This window comes from Erinaceus europaeus, chromosome 11 (assembly GCF_950295315.1).
Source record: "Erinaceus europaeus chromosome 11, mEriEur2.1, whole genome shotgun sequence".
NCBI lineage: Eukaryota > Metazoa > Chordata > Mammalia > Eulipotyphla > Erinaceidae > Erinaceus > Erinaceus europaeus.
The window spans coordinates 66,673,741-66,694,755 of record NC_080172.1 but is presented as its reverse complement, the minus strand read 5'-3'; the positions used below and the strand labels follow the sequence as shown (position 1 = coordinate 66,694,755).

Sequence of the window (21,015 nt, the reverse complement as noted above, 5' to 3'; positions counted from 1 at the left end):
AGAGAGAGAGAGAGAGAGAGAGAGAGAGAGAGAGAGAGAGAGAGAGAGAGAGAGAGAGAGAGAGAGAGTCATGTGGAAGGAGATATAGAGAAAAGATCAGCATTTATGAGCCAAGGAACCAACACTGTTGACACCTGCATCATGGGGCTTGTCTTTCTTAAAAAAGTGGTGGTGGTGGCAGATGAGGAAGAAAATGAAGAGGAGGAGGAGAATAAGAATCTTTTATTCTATGAGAAAGGTAACAGAAACAAAAAAGAACAATCTAGTGGCCTGGGAAGTGGTAGACTGTCAAAGATGAGGTCCTGAGTTTGATTCTCAACATCGCTTGTACAGAGTGATGCTATGGCTCTCTCTCTCTCTATTTTTCTCTCATTAATAATTCTCATGATAAACTTGGAAGCTTGGTAGTGTTTATCATTCTTGTTTCATTGATTTTTTTCTTTTGTATTTATTATTTTCTACTGACAACAGAATACTAGGGGAAGGGCATTGATCTGGGGGCCCAGCTGTAGTTGCTCTGGTTCAGAAAGAAGAGTGACTCCATCTGCAGTTCCTAATGAGGCCGTTGACACTCTCTGCTCCTGTGTCTGGCTGACACAGTGAAATGGCATTCATTATCTGGTGACATTTTCATGGCAGCTTTGTACCTTTGCTTCCCCTGAGATGCAGTGACAAAAGTTTGTCTGATCTGCCTTTTACCCATCTCCCCAGCTCCCTGCCACCCCCAGTTCCTTTTTATCCCTCTGTTTGAGGGCACATGCTCTCTCATTTCTGGAATGTGCCATTTGGCAGGGACAGTGATCTCTGGGGACACCAGGGTAGCTTTCTTCTCTGGCTTCAAAGGGCCTTTGGAACCCCACACACCATGAGGACAGTGCAGGCTTCCTTTCTTTCTTTCCTTTCTTTTTTGAAGCTGAAATCAGCTGCTGAGGAGTGCAGCTTTGGGTGTTTCCTCTTCTGTCCTACCTACCCCTCAGGGATCCACAAGGAGGGGGTGAGGTACAGGTGGCTTGGGGGGTGGACAGGAAATATTGCCTAACAGAATGGTGTCAGCATCGAGAATAGAACTTGAAAGCTGAGTTAGGGCAGAGAGTAGCTCCTAAATTTGAAAAAAAAAAATGCAATGAACTGTTTGCCATATTGATCTGAGACCTATATACAGTCTTAGCACAGGAACCTGTATGACTTCTGGGTCCCTGTCAGTCTGAGCTCACAGTCCATGGTCACAGTTGGGGACATTCTAGGTTACACACATTGCAGGATTAGTTTTCTTTGACTGGCAGAGTGGGATGACCCAGCTTCCTTCAGAGAGTGGGGCAGTCTTACCATTGCAAGTTTGTGGTAAGGCCCTAGAGAGGCCTACAAAAGATCTAATGAAGATATTCCTGATAGAAACAACTAGTGGTGGTAAAGAGAGGGATCTGTTAGAGGTCTTGACCTGTAGTATCTGTGTGTGAATCCTAGGATTATCTGACTAGGACCTCAGGTAATGAGGTGATCTGGTATTAGTCAAAATGGCCATCACTAAATGAGCCAGTTTCTTGCCTCTTTCCAGTTTTTATAGTCCCTTCTTTATATGACAAGCTTAAAATTTTCCCTAGTTGTTAAAGCCTTCAATGTCCTTTGTTATATCCAAGCTGATATTGGCAGGTGGTGGCAATAATGTTGATGCCTTGTCAGAAGAGACTAAAAGATGGAAGAGTAAATCTTATTTATTATCTCTTGTATAGTTAGTTGAATAGCTAGAGTGAATGAAAGAAGTGAATTAGGGGTAGGGGAGGAAGATACTAGGGCTAAGTAATAATTCAATCAGCTTACAAATTTGATATATTGAATGTTTGGACTAAAAATTATAACTCAAAACTAAAATCTAAGTAGGTAGTTTAAGAATTTGAAATATTATATCTTTTCCCCCTCACATAGTGATTTATAAAATTATGAGATAATAGGGGTATAGCTTCACACCAATCCATCACCAAAGATCTGTGCCCTCACTCCCACACCCTAATGATAACCATCATAGTTCTCCTACAGACTTAGATATGGGCTGACTTTTTTCTTCTTCAAGTTCATGTGTTCACTTCTCTATATTCCAAGTGAAATCATCATCCAGTACTTCTTCACATCCTTATTCACTAAGTATGAGCTCCAGTTCCACCCATTTTATCTCAAAAGACACAATATTATCTTCTTATTTTTCAATATTTTTAATTTTAATATTTTTATTGCTGAGTAGTACTCCATATAGAGTCTATTGCAATAACTTCTTTATCTGGTCATCTATAGAAGGGCATTTGGTTTGTTTCCACACTTTGGTTATTGTGAATAATGCAGCTATGAATGTGAAGATATATATATATATATATATACATATATATATATATTCCTTCAAATTAGTGTTTCTTTATCTTTTGGATAAATACCTAGGAGTGGAATTACTGGATCATAAGGCATTTCCATCTGTATTTGTTTAAGGGCTCTCCATACTGTTCTCCATAATGGCTGTATCACTTTCCATTCTCCTCGCCCCCACCCCCCAGCACTGTAATAGGGTTCCTCTTTCTCCACATCCTCTCCAACATGCATTATTTCCTGTTTTGTTGATGAAGGCCATTCTCACAGGTGTGAGGTGGAATCTCAATGTGGTTTTAATCCGCATCTCTCTAACGATGAGTGGAATGGAGCATTTCCTCATGTATCTGTCAGTCATGTATATTTCTTCTTTAGAGAACTGTCTATTCATATCTTCTGCCCACTTTTTTATTTTTATTTTTTTTGGTATGAGATCTGCATACATATTTGATATCAACTGCTTGTTCAATGTGTGCTGTGTAAAAATCTTCCCCCAATTGCCAGGTCATGGAAGCCTTTCTGCATAACCATTGTGCTGTCTCCCCAGCTCCACTGACCCTCTCTGAATTCATCTCTTCCTGTGGGAAACAAAGGTAATAGTATTTATTTTGCAGAGGCAGCATGAGGGACAGCATGTCTCTACGTGAAGTGAAGAGGATTTGATGGAAAGGATGGTGATGATGTAGCTTCCAGTGAGCTCTTCTGTGAAGACCACACCTCAGATGCTTAGGATTCTGGGTAAAGAGCATTTACAAGCATCCCATGCACATAAAGATTTGCACGCCCTGCCCCATCAGAGTGCCACCAGCATCCAGGTACCAAAGCTCAAGTGTCCCTGTAAAAGGAATGCCTCCCTTTGCCAGTAAGCACAATCTGCTCACCAGGTACCTGGAGCCACAGCCTGGCAGGGGCTGTAGAGTGAACCCACAGAATGAGGTAGAGAGCTTCTGAGTCACACCAGGAGCATTCAGAAGCTTGAAGAGGCCTTGGCAGGGAGAAGTTGAGAGACAGTTTAGAAAACTATATGGGAGGCACTCCAAAGGCCAGACTTAGGCCCATGAGGGCAGCCCCACTTGCTGGGGCCTAAAGGCAGTGATGTCTTGGTGACTCAAAGGCTGGCTCTGTACAACACAGATCTTGATTAGAGCTTGAGCTTACAGTGTAAACTAGACCTGAGCTAGTCAGAATGGGGGATAACTGGGCATCTGAGGACAGAGGCAATGAGGAGCAGCAGCTGACTCCCATGGGTGCTCATTGTGCTGATGTCTCTGGCTACAGCCCTGTGTCTCACTGGTTGTGTGGGGCTAGGTGGGTTCCAGGGTTATGCCTTGTGGGTTGTGTTATTTGGACTGTGTGCAGGAGAGCAGCCAGTTTTGCTGTTAACCCAACTCAGGGGATTTTGTTGTGGTGTTGACTCATTGTTGAGGTGTGTCCAGAAGTCCAGATGTGCCCATGGAAGACTAGGTCAGAGGAAGGTACAGGGCCTTCTTACTCAAGGGGGTGAGGAGGGAGAAACAGAGTGAGACTTCCTTCCCTATATTTTGGGGTAATTTCCCAAGTGTATCCCCTTGTCTTGGAAGCATGGCAAGCTCTCTGTAGGATGGTAGACCTCTCTATGGTTTGTTACCAAGGTTGCTGCTGGGGCTCAATGTCTGCACATGACTCCACTGCTCCTGGTGGCCATTTTTTCTTTCTTTTATGATAGAGACAGATATATAGGGAGAGGGAGGACAGTGTTAGGGGGTAGTGAAAGAAACACCTGAAGCACCATTCCACCATTTGTGAAGCTTCCCTCTGTAGGTGGGGACTTGGTGCTTGAAGCTGGGTCCCTGAGGATGGTAATATGTGTACTCAACTGGGTGCACCACCATCTGGAGCCTTGAGAAGCAGGTATGTATGGGCTCTGGGCACATGCCTTAGGACCTTCTGCTCCCTTCCCAGTTGTCCCATGAGAACTTCTTGAGATAATTTTCTCATGACTCAGTGGGAGCTGAGCCCCAAGGCAGTGCATAGCTTCCCACAGTGGTCTTCCAAGGCCTTAAAGTATATTTTTCCTACATTAGGACACTGGTCTTTGCATACAATCATGAACAAAGGTCAGGAGAAAAGTACACAGGGGATATTTCTATTGTCTAGAGTCTAAAGAAGGGCTGGAGGAATGGGGGCCCGATTCTGGGACCCCCCCCAGGGAAGAGTGTTCCTCTCAGAGATTAACTGCCTGGGTCTTCAGCAAGACAAATTCCCTCACACTCTCAGCCTACCCCTAGTTCCAGCTCACCCATTAGTGGAAAGGTCACTAGACCAGTAGGTGGGGGACTTGCCATCACTGGCTTTGTCGCTCTTTAGAAATGGCTTCTAATCAGCTATTTCTTCCTGGTGTTAGTCTTTACAGAGTGGGAACAACAGTTGAATAATCTATTCTACTGGCTGTTGTGAGATGCAGTGAGACAATGCAGGTGGAAGAGCTTTGGGAAAGGGATGTAGTGCTTTGTAACATTAGGAATTCTGACTGAATGACTCCAAGCTCTCAGCCAGTGTCCACAGCCATCCCTGGTATATGCTTCTTCTGAGGAAAACCAAAGCCAGTGCCACCTTACCCTGGATATGAAAACCACTCACCAGGGACCATGTGAAAATGTAGACCCTGAGGGGGTGGAGCTGAAGTAGAGCCAGACTATGGATTTCTTTGCTCCCAAGTGCTGCCAAAACCATGGTCTCAGGGGACAGAAGGGAGTAACAAGGACCTATCTCAATAGGGAAGCAGAATGAAATCTTTCTACTGTGGGTTGAGATGAAACAGCTTGGAACATACTGCAGAAATCTCGGTTAATTCAAATAGCTTGCAATCAAAGATGACCTGCTCACAAAAGATAAGATTTTAGCTTCTGAAATGCTAGGAGATCAAGAGGTTGAAAGGCAGGGGAGAGAGACTCCAGATGGGAGAGGACAGGAGAGAGACATGGAGAATCAGGGAACTTGGAGCCATGACTGAGTCACTTCCCAGACTTCTCTGCAGAGCAGCCGCCGTTGGTTTTACTGAGTGAGTCTGTGCTGCCTATTCTTGACCCCATGGTGTGGAGGATTTTGTCGATCTCTTCTGGGATGCTCTGTTTCTCCTCATTCTCAGTCTCCCGGTGATAGAAATAGTTGAAATTGGAAACAATGACGGGCACAGGGAGGGCGATGGTGAGGACCCCCGCGATGGCACACAGTGTGCCCACGATCTTCCCTCCTGGGGTGATGGGGCACATGTCCCCATAGCCCACTGTTGTCATGGTGACCACTGCCCACCAGAAGCCATCTGGGATGCTGGAGAAATGTGATTCGGGCTCGTCCACCTCGGCGAAGTAGATGGCACTGGAGAAGAGGATGACCCCAATGAAGAGGAAGAAGATGAGCAGCCCCAACTCCCGCATGGAGGCCTTGAGCGTCTGCCCCAGGATCTGCAGCCCCTTGGAGTGGCGGGAGAGCTTGAAGATGCGGAAGACGCGCACCAGCCGAATGATCCGCAGAATGGCCAGGGACATGTTCTGCTGGGCACTGGGTTCCGTCTCCTGTACCAGTTCCGTGATGAGGGCAGCAAAGTAGGGGATGATAGAGATGATGTCAATGATATTCATGATATTCTTGAAAAAGTCAGTCTTGCTGGGGCAGACCACAAAGCGCAGCACCAGCTCAAAGGTGAACCATACAATGCAGGTGGACTCCACCATGAAGAAGGGGTCGCTGAACATAGTGTGGGATAGGGGCATCTTGCTGGTGTGGAGGCTGGGATCCCTCACCCCCTTCAGCTCCCGCTCCTCTCGGAACTCCGGGAGGGTCTCCAGGCAGAAAATGGTGATGGAGATGACCACCACCAGCACAGAGACCACAGCCACACCACGGGCAGCACTGGAGCTCTCGGGATATTCGAAGAGGAGCCAGAACTGCCGGTGGAAGTCATTGGTGGGAAGCAAGGTCTCTGGGTCTTTGATGAAGCCTTCATCCTCCCGGAACTGGTCCATGGCTTCACTCCCCAGCTCATAGAAAGAGATCTCATCTGCAAAGACATCGATGGGGACATTGGCGGGGCGCCGGATCTTCCCGCCTGACTGATAATAATAGAGAATCCCATCGAAGCTGGGCCGGTTCCTGTCAAAGAAGTACTCGTTCCTCATGGAGTCAAAGAACTGCATCCTTTTATCCCTGTCTCCCAGAAGAGTCTCTGGAAACTGATTGAGGGTCCTGAGCTGGGTCTCGAACCTCAGCCCAGCAATATTGATGATCACCCGCTGGTCTCCTTCACTCAAGATGAGTGGCTCGGGTCCTGGGGGGTCAATGTAGTCTCCTGGGAGCTTGGCAAAGGTAGTCTCATGATGGGTACTGTCACTAACCAGGAGCTTCCAGTTAGGGAAAGGGCTGCTCCCTAGTCGGCCTTTGGGGTCAAAATCAGTGGAGTAACCTGACTCTTCCTGAATTTCATCTGAGTTATCAAAATTAACGAGAGCAACCTCCATTTCTTTCCAGCCACACACATCCATCCTAGGGGAGGTGGGGGAGCTGCATGGAGACCTCTGTCTTCCCAGGGTTGCTGCCAGCTGTGGAGGAAGAAGGGCCACATCACATGGGAGCCGGGAGCTGGGGCTGGGTGCCACTGGCTGTCATCACTGAAGGGAGGTTACAGAATGACTCATACTCAATTTGGGAGGGGACCCCATCCTCCTTTTCGGCAACTTCCCTTCCTTGAAACCACTGTGCATCCCTTGAGGACACAAACACTAGTAACTAGAAGAAATTGCAAAGAAGAAACCTGGCTGAGAAGGGGACACTTTCTCTAGTCAGAATATCTAAACCTCTGGTGGCAGAGAAAGAGGCCATGGCAAAAAAGAGGAAGCTGACACTACTTAATAAGAAAACTCACACTTTCTAATATAGGGCATTCTCACAGTCACACAGTGGTATCTCATTGTTGTCTTTATATGCATTTCTCTGATTATCATCTCTTTCACTTTAGCTTGGATGGGGTTTGACAGTTCAGTGAGATAAACCAAAATGAGGAGGACAAATACTGAATGATCTCATTCATAGGTGGAACTTAAGAAAAAGGACAGGGGGCCAGATGATGGCACACCTGGCTAGATGTATACATTACAGTGTACCTATGTTTAAGCCGCTGGTCCGGCTCTGCATGAGGGAAGGTGCATGAGCAGTCTCTTTCTTCCTCTCCACTCCCTCTCAATTTCTCTTTCTATATCCTAAATAAGTAAATAAAAATAAAAATTAAAAGGTGAAAAAAAAGAAAGATAGAAAGGAAAAACGCAAAGTGAAACTGAGACTGCATTTGGTGTATCACATCAAAACAAAAGACTGTAGGGGAGGAGGGGGAAGTAAGGGTGGCTGGGGGGTGGTTCTTTTTTTATTTTTAAATTTTTTATTTATAAAAAAGAAACATTGACTAAACCATAGGATAAGAGGGGTACAACTCCACACAATTCTCACCACCAGATCTCCATATCCCATCCCCTTCCATGATAGTTATCCTATTCTTTAACCTTCTGGGAGTCCATACTCCCAGAAGGACCCAAGGTCATTGTGGGATGCAGAAGGTTGAAGGTCCAGCTTCTGTAATTGCTTCCTTGGTGAACATGGGCATTGACAGGTCGATCAATATTCCTAGCCTGTCTCTCTCTTTTCCTAGTGGGGCGGGGTTCTGGGGAAGCAGAGCTCCAGGACACATTGGTGGGGTTGTCTATCCAGGGAAGTCTGGTTGGCATCATGCTAGCATCTGGAACCTGGTGGCTAAAAAGAGAGTTAACATACAAATCCAAACAAATTATTGGCCAATCATAGACCTAAAGGCTGGAATAGTGCTGATGAAGAGTTGGGGGGGGGGGTCCTCCATTTTGTAGATAGCTAGTAGGCATATTTTAGTTATATTCCAAAGGGCCTGTGGCTATACTAGTTTTTTTTTTTTCCTTTTTCTTTTTTCCCCTGAGCCTGAAATCTGATATGCAGGCGGATCCATGTTATTGTCTGGGGAGATGATGTCATGGCTGGAGAAAGGACCGGAAAGCTGGATCAGGGAAGAGAGTAGCTCCCAAATATGGGAAAAGTGTATAAATATTGTTGACTGTAAACTTCATCGATTTGATGTGATCTGGGGCCCATATTCAGCTTAGGAACCTATGTGACCTCTGCATCCCTGTTGATGTGAGCTCACATTCTGTGGTCATGAGTAGGAACATTCCAAGCTGCCCCACTATCGACCCATCTTCCTCAGATGTGGCATAGAGTATGTTGTCCATCCTCCCTTTGGAGGATGGAACATTCTCTACCATTATTGATTCAAGTTGAAGGCAAGGTCCTTTGGGGGCCCAACAAGGGGTCTATTGTGTTATTGCTGATAGAAATGACCTATAACAATGGAGAGAGGGATTTATTTGAGGTCTAGGCCCATCATGTCTTTTTGGGAATCTCAGGACTGGGGGGAGGTTCTTTAGGCCCTGGTGCATGGTGCGTTTTGAAGACACCTGTCATGGGGAGATAAGAAATTATACCCATGTATCAACAGCTGTATTATCAACCCCCCCCCCAATAAGGTTAGAAAGAGAGAAAGAAAGAAAACACATACTTTTTGTTTCTGGACAAATCTGTCAAAATTTACACAATTTCCCACACTCAGTTTCATCTTTAACTTAACACCCTTATTTCTCTCACACCTGGCAACCAGACCCTCACATAGTTCTTTGGTTAGATAGTCCAAATATATCTAGGATCCAGTAGTTTTCCCCCACCTTCACCTTTCTCCCTTGGATCAAGTTGTGGAAAGGCAGTGGATACATGAAGCTAACTGGGATTCTGCTGGCAGGAAGGACAAGAGAATGGAACTTGGGTGAGTGGACAATCAACAGTGTCCGGTCCAGATGTGAGTTAGCTGTGACTTAGCCCCTGTCCTGCAAGCATCTCTTAGTCATGTTTCCAGGATACTTAAATGACACAACATTTGTAAGATATCCTGAGGTGTGAAGATCATCAAATTGTAGCTATTCTTTTGTCAGCACTTCCCCATAACAGTAATGCTAAAAAACAAACAAACAGGGAGTCTGGCAGTAGCGCAGCGGGTTAAGCACACGCGGTGCAAGGCTCAAGGACTGACATAACGATCCCTATTCAAGGCCCCAGCTCTCCACCTGCAGGGGAATCACTTCACAGGCGGTGAAGCAGGTCTGCAGGTGCCTATCTTTCTCTCCCACTCTCTGTCTTCCCCTCCTCTCTCCATTTCTCTCTGTCCTAACTAACAACGATGACATCAATAACAACAATAATAACTATGACAACAATTAAAAAAAAACAATGGCAACAAAAGGGAAAATAAATAAATATAATTTTAAAAAAATTACAAAAACAAACAAGCAAACAAAACCAATAGACATTAGATATTTTATTTTCCTGGTGTTGATGGGGAATGATTTCACTTAGAAATAATTTTAGACGCTGGGTGGTGAAGCACTTAGTAAAGTGTACACATATTACCATGCACAAGGACCCAGATTCAAGCTCCCACTTCACCACCTGTAGGCAGGAAGATTCATGAATAGTGAAATAGTCATGCAGGTGTCTCTCTTTCTCTCTCCCTTTCTTCCTCCTTCTCTCTCCCTTCACTCTTAATTTCTGTCTCTAGTGAAAACACACACACACACACACACACACACACACACACACACACACACACACGGGGGGGGGGGGAGAGAGATAATTAAAGGAAAAGGCACTGGGATTGGTGGATTGATCTTGCAAGCACTGAGTCCCAGCAATAATCCTGGTGAAAACAAACAAACAAACAAACACCCACACCAATTTAACCTATAATTAAAGTATACAAACCTGAAAAAAAAAAAACCAAACAACTTCTCAAACTTTGTAAGAGCTATGGTGGTTATGTGAGAGAACTTTGGTGGTGGCTACAGTATGAAATTACACTTCCAACATTTTATGCTTTTTTTTTTTTTGAACCAGTATCAAATCACTAATGGAAAATAATGCAGGAAGCAGCTGTAGGCTGAGGGAAACTCAAGTGTACTACACGTGGCCTTGTGGTGCTGGTGGTCTCTTTGGGGTACAAGACTGAGTCTTTCTGCAGACTGGCTCTTGCAGACACAGTGGGCACCCCCACAACATTGTGCTCTGCGGGGGTTGCCTATGGCCTCTCTCTGAGCTGGTGTATCACAGCTGGTCTGTAGACACCTTTAGAAGAAGGATGGGTCAGCTCATACCCACTTACTGATCACTGGCATCCTGGCCCATCTCATGGCTTGCCCACCTCTGGGTTGCTTAGCAACACCATAGTGCCTCCACATCCAGATACCCAGAGTCAGAAAAGGGCCACTAGACCATCACAGAAGGAATAATTGTGCAGACTGCAACCCAGGGTCCTCAGGGAAGTAAAGCAGAGCTGAGTTGAAGACAAGCTCAGATGGCACAGGAGTGGTAGTGGGAGGGGGTGGCAGAGGAGGCTGGCAGGTGCACCTGGCCTAGGGAGGGTTGCTAGTTCTTATACGTTTTTTTGTTAACTTTTTTATTTATAAAAAGGAAACACTGATAAAACCATAGGATAAGAGGGGTACAACTTCACACAATTCCCAGCTAGTTCTTGTTGAGGGAGCCAGAAGGAAGGAGCAGGCAAATTCTGGTGCCCCTTGTGGTTGAACAGAAGAGGGCACTGTTGCTCTGTCAGACACAGTCCCTGGGACACCCTGCATGTCTGCCTCTGCAGTGCAGTGCCCCTTTTTTCCCATCTGTGATGCCATCTCGCCTCTCTTGCAGACTGACCTTGAGTCTTGCTGGTTCTTTCTCTAAGGTGCCCCTCACATTCGCCTCTCCCTGGTCTTACTCCTGCTCTCAGTTCAAGCCCTGTCTCTTTCCTTCACTCCTGGTCCAGCTGAGTATAAACTCTGCTTTTCTCTGCCTCCCCAGGGGTCAGAGTTATATGGCCTCACTCTCCAAAGGCCTTAGTTTCCCCAGCTAGGGAAGACCAGTATGAAGTCTTGAGGCCCTTGTGTCCCCCAGGAGAGGTGGCTCAAGTATGACTCAGCCTGGCCAGTCATCCTGAGTAGAAAGCAAAGAAAGACCCAGTAGCCATAGAGGCCTGAAAGCTTGCAGCCCAGAACTGTGTTCAGTGGGAGACCAAAACTCTGTAGGAAAATAAAGACAGAGAATAGGCAGGCCTGGGGTGGGGAGGCAGAGTCAGGTGACCCCAAAAGTCTGAATTAAGAGCTCTGGCTCACTCCTGACTTAGACAAATTGTCTTGTGTGTCCCTGCCTCATAGATGTGTGGTGACACAGGGATGTCACAGAGAAATCACTCGACGTCTGATGGGTGCTCAGGAGTGTCTAGTAGAGACACAGGGGAGGTACTGTACTGGAATGGTCATTGCTTCTTCCCTGACTGGCGCTGGTGACATGGTTGGTGTGACTGCCCTTTGAGAGGCTGCCCATGCTCAGGCTTTCTGCCGGGGCCCTGGGTGCAGACAGCCCTAGGGACCTGGAGACCAAGAAGACTTGGGTGCCTGCGTTCTAGGAATCTCTTTTGATCATGCTGCTGCCTACTGTCCCCATTCATGCTGGCCTAGCATTTCCCCAGGTTGAGTCCCACAGTCACCTCCACAGATGTGGCAATTACCATTTAATAAATAAGGGGCTAAGGCCTGGAAAAGTATATAGGTCCTTTGGCTACTAAGGCCCAATGTTCTTCCTTTTTGCTACAGACCACAGTAGAAGATCCACTACAATACGTGTGACCTTCTCCTTCAGCCAGGTAGTATACACACACACACACACATACACACACACACATGCTCATGCACACACAGTATACTCAAGGCTACACAGTCACACAGATATAGACCTGTACACATGTACACACACATCTATACACATCTCAGCAATCTACTGTTGGTATGCTTCTAAGACCCCTTCTGTTTCATTGGTTTAATCCTCCCTGCTTAACACTGTATTCTATTTACATAAACCACTGTTAACTAAGCACTACCCTGTCTCCAGGGCATTGGTTTAATCCCGCTGGTTCATACTCTCTTTTTGCTCTGCCCCCTCTCCTTGTCACACCCTGATTTCCACCAATCTCTTTTTGCTCCACCTTCTCTACATCACATCCTGTTTCCACCCTACTTGGAGAGTATATGTATAGCTGCTCTGTCACCAGAATCATCAGAAGCACTTCACCAGGACTTCCATCTCTAACAAGCTCTGGAGAGAGCCTATAAGCTGATCTGCACTGGCAGCCCCAGGATATATAAGGACAAGATTGTGATTAGAGATAGCTTAGATTGCGCTGTGTTCCACATGAATAGAGACTGAACTGTGTACCACTCAGCCATGAGTCCCTGGTCATCTCTCTCTCTTGCCCGCAAAGCTAGCTAGCTTGGCAATCTACATTTTAATTTATATATTTATTTATTGGCCAGAGACTGAGAGAAATCAAGAAGGAAGGGGAAAGTAGAGAGGGAGAAAGAGAGACACCTGCTTCTCTGATCATGAAGTGAGGGTGGGGACCTTTAGGTGGGGAGTGAGGACTTGAGCATGGTAACACATATGCCTTATGCCACCACCCAGTTCCCACTCAGCACATCTAAACATGGTCTGCACATACAGACACAGACACTCAGATAAATACACACACCTAGGCAGGAGTCTGGAAGTGACACTGCTGAGACTGAGACAAGCTCCCTTCCACATACTCACACCAGGCCCTGTGGTCAGCACACTCACACAGGGCCACAAGACAGACCCACACATATGGACACATTTAGACACACAGCCCACATGGCTCTGCAAACCTTCTTATACACACAGCCACAGACACTTACGTGTTGCCTCTAAAATTAGCAGGGCACCCAAACACACGGAGAGACATATATACATTTGTGTGAGGATCTGAAGAGACACAAAAGTGGGCACAAGCCTGCCACCCACATCTACGGATGCTTATGCTCCATACTTACCCTGACACCCCTTCCTGAGCTAGTCTTCCTTGAGACAAAAGGTTGGGGAGGGGTGGTCTGTGACTTGGAGAAACTGAAAGAAGACGAGAGGACTGGAGGGGATTTGGGAGGCTGGTCTCAAACTCTCTTCCTTGTCAGAGCAGGGCAGGGACACATGAGCAACCTGTCTCTCTCCCTGCAGAAGCTGTTCACAGACAGAACTGTCTTCCTAAAGAGACAGAAGGAAATGGGGAAGAGCTTTTGCACTTAAAACCTGAGCAGCAGCAGCAACAGCAAGCAGTGTTTAAAAGACTGATCATAGGATAATTCATTCCAGTAGGAATAGAAGAGTTTACAATTCAGCTGCTGTTAACACAAAGGCTGCAATAGCTCCCTCCTGACACTGAAGGAAATGTTTTGGAAGCCAGCCTGGAGCCAGGGTGCCTGGTGCTTTTTCCTGCCTCTTGTTTTTGTGCATTATAATGTACTGTGTCACCTTCCTTCTCCCTTGGGAGAAAGCTGCATCTGTCTTTGATGCTAACAGGTGTAGTTCCAGGGTGCCAGGAGAGATGGCAAAGACAGATCTAGGCATCCAGATGATCTCCTGCAGGCAAGCAGTTTGCATGGTGGTTGCTGGAGGGCTGGTTCTCCTGGGGCCTGCATCCTTGGTGGTGCTGATTCTGATGATGCCATCACTTTGGGTTGTACTTAGGCTTTGGGCTTTGAGAATTAGAAAGCTGATAGTGAATTGGGGTTGGGTATCCCTAGTGTTTAGGTGTCAGCATACATCTAACAGGTCTTAGGGGAGGGAAGGATCCAGGAGGTGATACTGCAGAGATGCAGGCTAAACATTCTCTACACACTTATGCCCCGTCCTCAAATGGGCCCTTTTGCCCTGTCTTCTGAAGCAGCTTGCCACTGTGGACACTCAGAGAGGCTCCATGGAGCATTCTTCTCAGCCAACTCAGCTCAGCTGTAGGTGTGGAATAGAGAGGGCTAGGGAGGTGGGAGCATGCTTGTGGCAGGGATGTATGTGTGTGTGTGTGTGTGTGTGTGTGATTTCTGCAAAACCTTTCCTGCTTAGTGTTTAAAATGTGATCTTGTTTTCAGACATCTCCAGGAGTATAAGAAGGGATAGTTTTAGATAAACATATATAACAAGGGGGCAGGTTTGTTGAATCTTTTGCTGCTAACTTTGTACTCAGCTGTTAATTTCCATGAAGTCAGTTCATTACCTGGTAGTTATAGGTCAGACGGAGTTAGTTGATGTGAGCTCAAGTCTCTCTCTCTCTCCCCACTCCCCCTGCTTTAGAGGAGTCACTTCCTAAATATTAGTTCCATTATCTTTAAAGAGACCATCAAAGCCCCTGGGCCCCACCCTGCCACTCAGCATGCTCTGATACCTTGTTCACTTAATCCATCTGTGTTGACTGCATGTATCTGAAATATTTGTGAGGCGTTATATGTGAGAATACTCATGAAGATCCTGGGAGAGAGATTCAGAAACTCTGGGTCAGAGCTGTCCACCCTCTCAAGAGTCTATAGAATGTCTTCAACCTCACATTCTGTGTTGCAACCCATCTTCTAAAGTGTTTTTAAAGTGTTTCCACACCCATGCTTTCATTTGACCTTCACCACAGAAACAAGAGATGGCTTAACTTGATCACTGTCTCCCTTTCATAGATGGAGAAGCTGAGACACAGGAAGGTAAAGGAAGCTGAATTTCAGTGCAGGGACCCAATCTCTTTTGATCAGATTCTAACATGCCTAACCTGGCCCCACTGCCCCCAGTGCTGCTAGGCAGCCTCAGTCATCAATAATCTTTCCTGACTTTCTCAATAACACATTGTACTTTACTTTGGTAAGGGTACCTTAACCTGCCTTGTCCTGTATCCTCACCCTTACTTCATCCTCCCAGAAGGATTAACATACAAACTCTGAAGCCAGTGGACCTAGGTTTCCAAAACTGATCATATATATCTGAACAAGTTATTTAATATCCAGGCCTCTATTTATTCATCTGTGAAGTGGGTAGAATTTTCTGTAGCACAGGACTGTCAGATGATTAAAGGAATGAGTCCTGGGCACTTGAAAAATGTCAGACAGACAGACAGTGTCATTAATCATTGCTTACTGTATGTTCAGGACCCTGAACCTGACTATCTCCAGACCTAGCTGCCTTGACTTGACCTGGTTTAAGAACATAGCAGGGGCCTCCCTGCCATGTACTTGTGAGAATTTGAACTCATATGGTCTTCTTTGTTGCCCTCCTTCCCACCCAGGAGCGCCCAGTCTGCTCCCCTGTTCAGGCAAAGGTCTCTTTTTTCCATGACCTTCACATACCATCAGTTTCCAGTGCTGTGGGACCTTCCTCCAAGTCTCTGTGACCCTGCTCTCCTCCATTCTCCCCATACCAACCTGTTCAGGCCTCCTGCCTGAATGATTGGTCTGTGGTCACTGGTGATAGCTCACAGTCACCCTCTCGCCTAAGTTCCCATGGAAGCCCATACTTCCCCTGCCCAGCATGCAGGTTGTATAATCCTTTTGCTCCTGTGCCCAGCAATGCTTCCATGCTCACCTAGTCTCTGCAACTGATTCTGGGATCTGTAGTCATGTGCAGATCCTTCAGAGAGTCGAGGGGCAGGAGTGTGACCATATTCCATGGCTCCATCACTCCATCTGGCATCCACCCACCACACTTTCTCCCTCACCCTCTTGCCCAGAACAGGCAACCCAGGGTGGGGATGCAGGCCCCATGGCTGAGTGTGGGCTCCAGGCAACAAACTGTCACATGCTGGTACCCCTGACCTAAATTATTTTCTTGTGACACCCTCTCTAAAGAATCTGTTCCAGGTTGTACTATGCTGTGTAACCCTGGGCAACTTGTTAAACCTCCCTGTTCCTCTTCTGTAAGGCAGCACTAAGAATGAATTGATGGGGGGAGATTCAATGTTCACATCCTTGGTTCACCCTAGTATCTAGCATGTTGCCTTGCACATAGAGGAACCTCTGTAAATACTAGTTGAATAATTCATTGATTGGGATACAATGGCATGAGCTAATGGAACAAAGCACTTATGGTGGAGTCACTAGCATCTGCCTGTGGGCTGGGGTGAGTGGTGGAAGCTGTCTGCATGCCCAGTGAAATATCACAGAGGCGATTGTCTGTTCTCCTGGCTGACATTTCCCTGCCTTTGGCTCTGGGCCTCCTCTTCAATTGGCTATTATGTGGGGCATTGAGCAGTGGGACTCTGAGAGTTCCTTAAACCCCAAGAAGGCTCCAGGATTTCTGGAGCAGAAATGGGCAGAGTGGGTGGGGACCTGGGGACAGTTTTGCCTTTTTCTGGTGCAAAGGCAAGACCCTGGCAAGACCCACCTATGTGGATGATCAAAGTTGCTGCTCCTAGGAGGCTCTGAGCTCACTGAATGAGGAACAGTGATCAAAGGGATACCCTCTCTCCTTAAGAGTAGGCTGGGGATAGAGAACACCCATTCTACCTGCTCATGGTCACGAACATCACTGAGTTTCCCCAGGACATTTGGGGACTCAGGGAGAGAGATACAGCAGGCCTTTGACATTATGGTGAAGATCATTGTAGAGGCTGAGTTTTGGGTCAGAGGGAAGAATGTAGTCAAGAACTCACCAGCAGGAGCAATGAAGGTGAGGGTGTTTCTGGTTCGTCCTGTTTGAGTCTTGGGGGGCGCCGGCCAGGGTGTCAGCTCTCCATGGCCAAGGGATCTGCTGGCCTCCGTACACACAGGAGAACTGACAGGGAGGAGCTGCCCAGCTGGTGCCTGGGATTCAGAAATCCTATCCTTCTGTGAAACAGGAGCTCCCTGCCATTGTGGCTGCTGTCTCTGCCAGAATTTGGAGACAGGAGCATGGAGGACCACTGTGTAGGGTGTGGGGGTAGGGGTTTCAAGTAGCTGGAGAGAACTTGAAAAATGACAGCCCTTCTCCTTCATGGTCCTGGAACAGGTTGAATGCCTGCTCAGGGGATGAGTTAATGCTGACTCAGAGCTTCTTCCTAAAAGTGGGTGGTAATCTGCAGACAGAGGCACTGATGGTGGGTTCACATCTCCCCATATTGCCAGTAGCTTATAGTAGGCCATGCCCAGAAGTACTAGATAAACTGGACCTGGTTTGGCTGTGCTCTTCAATGAGAGCTGCCACCTGCCCTCCTCACACCTGCCCAAGAGAAGGATGAGGGTAGGACAGAGTTGGGGACTTACTTAGGTCTCATTGGATGAGAGAACTAAAATTTGACCTGATAATCTAGGGTTCTTTCTCCATTTCCCAACCACACCCTCTCGAGGATCTTTGGAGCTAGTTTTGGGAAGGACTTCTTCCACACAGAAGAGTGCTTCCATTCCATAGGGCCATGGGGTGGGGGACGGACTGGACCCAGTTCTCTGTATACTCCTTCCTAGGGCTCTTAGATGCATGATGGAGAGGCAGAGAGACACAATGAAATTGCCTTGGGATTAGAAGGTGGGCCTGAGAGATAACTTACCCTTTAGGCCACCAGCCTTGCCATGTGTGTGAGGAATAGAAGGGACTCTAGTTTGAAGAGTAGGTGCCAGTGTCTGCAGGTAGCCCCAGACTGACTGACTCCTCCATCATCTCTGCAGGGTGTTCTTGGGTTCTATGAGAGGGCATTGTTTAGTCTTAGGAGAAAGCAGGTGGACAGCAGAACCGCCTGCTCTAAGAGTAAATAGTGTATGTGTGTGTGTGTGTGTGTGTGTGTGTGTGTGTGTGTGTGTGTGTGTGTGTGTGTGTAGTGCTTTGTGAATGACTACAGCTGAAAACACTGTTTTCCTTTGAGTCAGTGGGATGGGGTCTTTCCATAGTCATTACCAGAGCTCAGAGCTTAGTCCTCAGATTTGACTTACAGGTTACCATTCTAGAGTATCATCTGAGGGGACAGTATCAAGCAGAGAAGAGGTTTAGTTCCACTTCAAGGGCATTTAATCAGGCCTGGGTGAAATGCTAACACCAGATTCTAGATACTTGGGCAGTAGGAAAAGTGGTAGCACCCACTGGTATCGGTATTGGATTGTGTGTCTTGAACCCAGACCTCCTGCTACATATTGTGTGTCATTCCACTTGGTGTCAAGAAACCCTCCTTTCTTTTAGCTCTGTGTCTGCATGGGGAAAGTTAGCCTGTGGTATTGGGCACCCTCCTTTTTCTGGGTAGCTAGTCTTGGCCTGGGTGGGTTTCTGAGTAGTGGCTTTCAGACACCGAGCTCTCATCTAAGAGGGACAAGGAATAGGAATTAACAGGGCTCTTCAGCAGGCCCAGTGACATAGCAACTGGCTGCATTATTAATTTATTCGATAGTCACTTGTTAGGCACAGAAACCGTGCCAGGTGTTTGGCTCCTTGGGGGGCAATGCAAATGCCATTCAAGGTACTCACAGTATATGGGGGCAGCCCAAGAAGAAGGCAATGGTATGTCAGTAACAGGAGATGAATGCTGTGTGAGAACCTGAAGGGATCTAATTATAAGTGTCTGGTCTTTTGAACTGAAAGCTGAAGGGCTGGGGGTAACTGAAGAAGGGACCCCAAGCATGACTTCTTCCAACACTGAAGCTTTACATTCTGTTGTCTGCCAGAAGATATCCATGCCCCAGGGTGCTCCTTCTGTAAAAGTGCTCCTGAGTTCCCCCAGAAGCACAGTGGGGTGAGGAGTTGGGGGGGGGGTGCTTTAGCTAAAAAAAAAAAAATTAAATGCCGTAAATTATCGGTGAGAAGCAGAACTTTTTTTATTTAACTTCTATTTTATTTTTTATCAGAACACTTCTCAGCTCTGGCTTATGGTGGTGCTGAGGTCTGAACCTGGGAGCTCAGAGCCCCAGGCATGAAAGTGGTTTGCATAACCACTATGCTATCTCTCCAGTCCAGTAGCAGGAGTTTTTATGGGCAGGAAATAATGAAACTCTCTTGACTGACTGAACACTACTATTATGCTCTACACACAATTTGGACTATATTCACCATGGTGGTTCTAAGGGACTGTACAATAGAGTCTTGTTGTACAGTCCCTCTAGGTTTGTGTGACTGTTCTCTATGATGCCTTGTGCATTTTCAGAACACTACTCTCCCACTTGCATTCTCCTCCCCACATTTCTCTTCTCTGATCCTGTTGGCACGGGAACCTGCTACTCTAGTCAAGAGTCAACTAAGAGGGAAACACACATGCATTTGAGCATGCATGTGAAAGCTATGGTGCAGAAAGTGAAAGAAAAGGTTCAGGAAAGGGACCCTGGAATAGATTCTGAAAACTCACTTAAGCAAGGAAGGTACAAGACTTGCATGCCTGAGTCCCCGTGATGAAAAACTCAGTTAAGAGGGATGGCAAAATAGCTCACTTGGATAGTGTGCTGCTTTGCCATATACATGACCAGGTTTGAGCCTGGCTTCCACTAATTTTTATTTTATTTCAAAAATATTTTATTAATTATTTGTTGGATAGAGGCAGAGAGAAATCAAACTGGAAAGGGGACATTGAGGGGGGAAAGAGAAAGACAGAGATAGATAGATAGATAGATAGATAGACAGACAGACCTGCAGCACTGCTTCACTGCTCATGAAGCTTTCCTACTGCAGGTGGGGACCAGGGGCTTGAATGTGGGTCCTTGCACATTGTAATATGTTCACTCAACCAGGTGCACCACCACATGGCCCCCTTAAATTTAATTTTATTTAATAAAATCAGAGAGAAATTGAGAGGGAAAGGAAAGATAGAGAGGGAGGGAGAAATAAAGACACCTGGAACATGCGTCAGTGCTGTAAACTTTCCCCCTGCAGGTGGGAACTGGGTGCTTGAACCCTAGTCTTTGTGCATGGTAATGTGTGCACTCCACCAGGAGTACTACTGCCTGGCCCCTCCCACTGCACTAATGGTGCTATGGTCTCTTTCACTGTCTCTCCGCCTATATCCAAAAAGCTAACAAACAAATAAAACAAAGCAAAACTCAGATAAGAAAAAAGTCACTTTGTTAATGCTGGGGCTGGGGATATGGTCCCTGCTTTCTTCCCTACTTAATTTCATGAGAGTTTGTTTGGAGATTGTAGCAGGGGAGTGCATCTATCCTTGAAGGAAGACTGGTTCGTCTGTATTTGGGGGGAAAATCGTTCTCTTCAATGAGCACAGCTTTGGGGAGAGGAATGAACATGGAGTGGTAAGGGGGGAAGGGGACACCCCCCCCCCCCCGCCCCAGCCAGCCAGAAAAGCCCTGGCGATCAATGGGTTGATAGATGTTGTGGCCATGTTGCTCTCACACCCGCCCCCTTAATTTCTTGATCTTTAGAACCTTTTCAGCTCCTGGTAACAAAATTTGACAAGCACTGACAAGCATCATTGTTCTTTTCAGCAGTGCCCAGTTGAAGTCTGACCTTTCTGGTCCCTGGGGCCCCCTTGTTCCCCAGAGCGTAGGCTGGATGATGCAGTCCCATTGAGTCCTTGCCCAAGAACTTGATCTCCTTGCTCTCCACCCTGACCTCTGGCTCAATTACCACCAGCAGCTGGGAGCAGAGCCAAGGGCCTCTATATGACCAAGCCTTGGAAAATCAACTCTGCTACCAGAGTCTGGGGACACTCAGACTTTCTTCTGGGTGTGCCCTTCTGACCTAAACTCATGAGCTCCAGTTTCTGGGGCAAAAGCAAGAGCAGACCACAGGGAA

The 21,015-nt window shown here is 46.7% G+C and overlaps 1 protein-coding gene across 1 annotated transcript; it reads right to left on the bottom strand.

Annotated features, from left to right (window-relative positions):
• Positions 1 to 5,345: 5,345 nt before the first annotated feature.
• On the bottom strand, positions 5,346 to 6,872 carry KCNA10 (potassium voltage-gated channel subfamily A member 10). The gene has a single exon (XM_007529378.1). It carries the CDS (start codon positions 6,870 to 6,872, stop codon positions 5,346 to 5,348), a length of 1,527 nt encoding a protein of 508 aa, XP_007529440.1.
• Between the last annotated feature and the right edge of the window lie 14,143 nt (positions 6,873 to 21,015).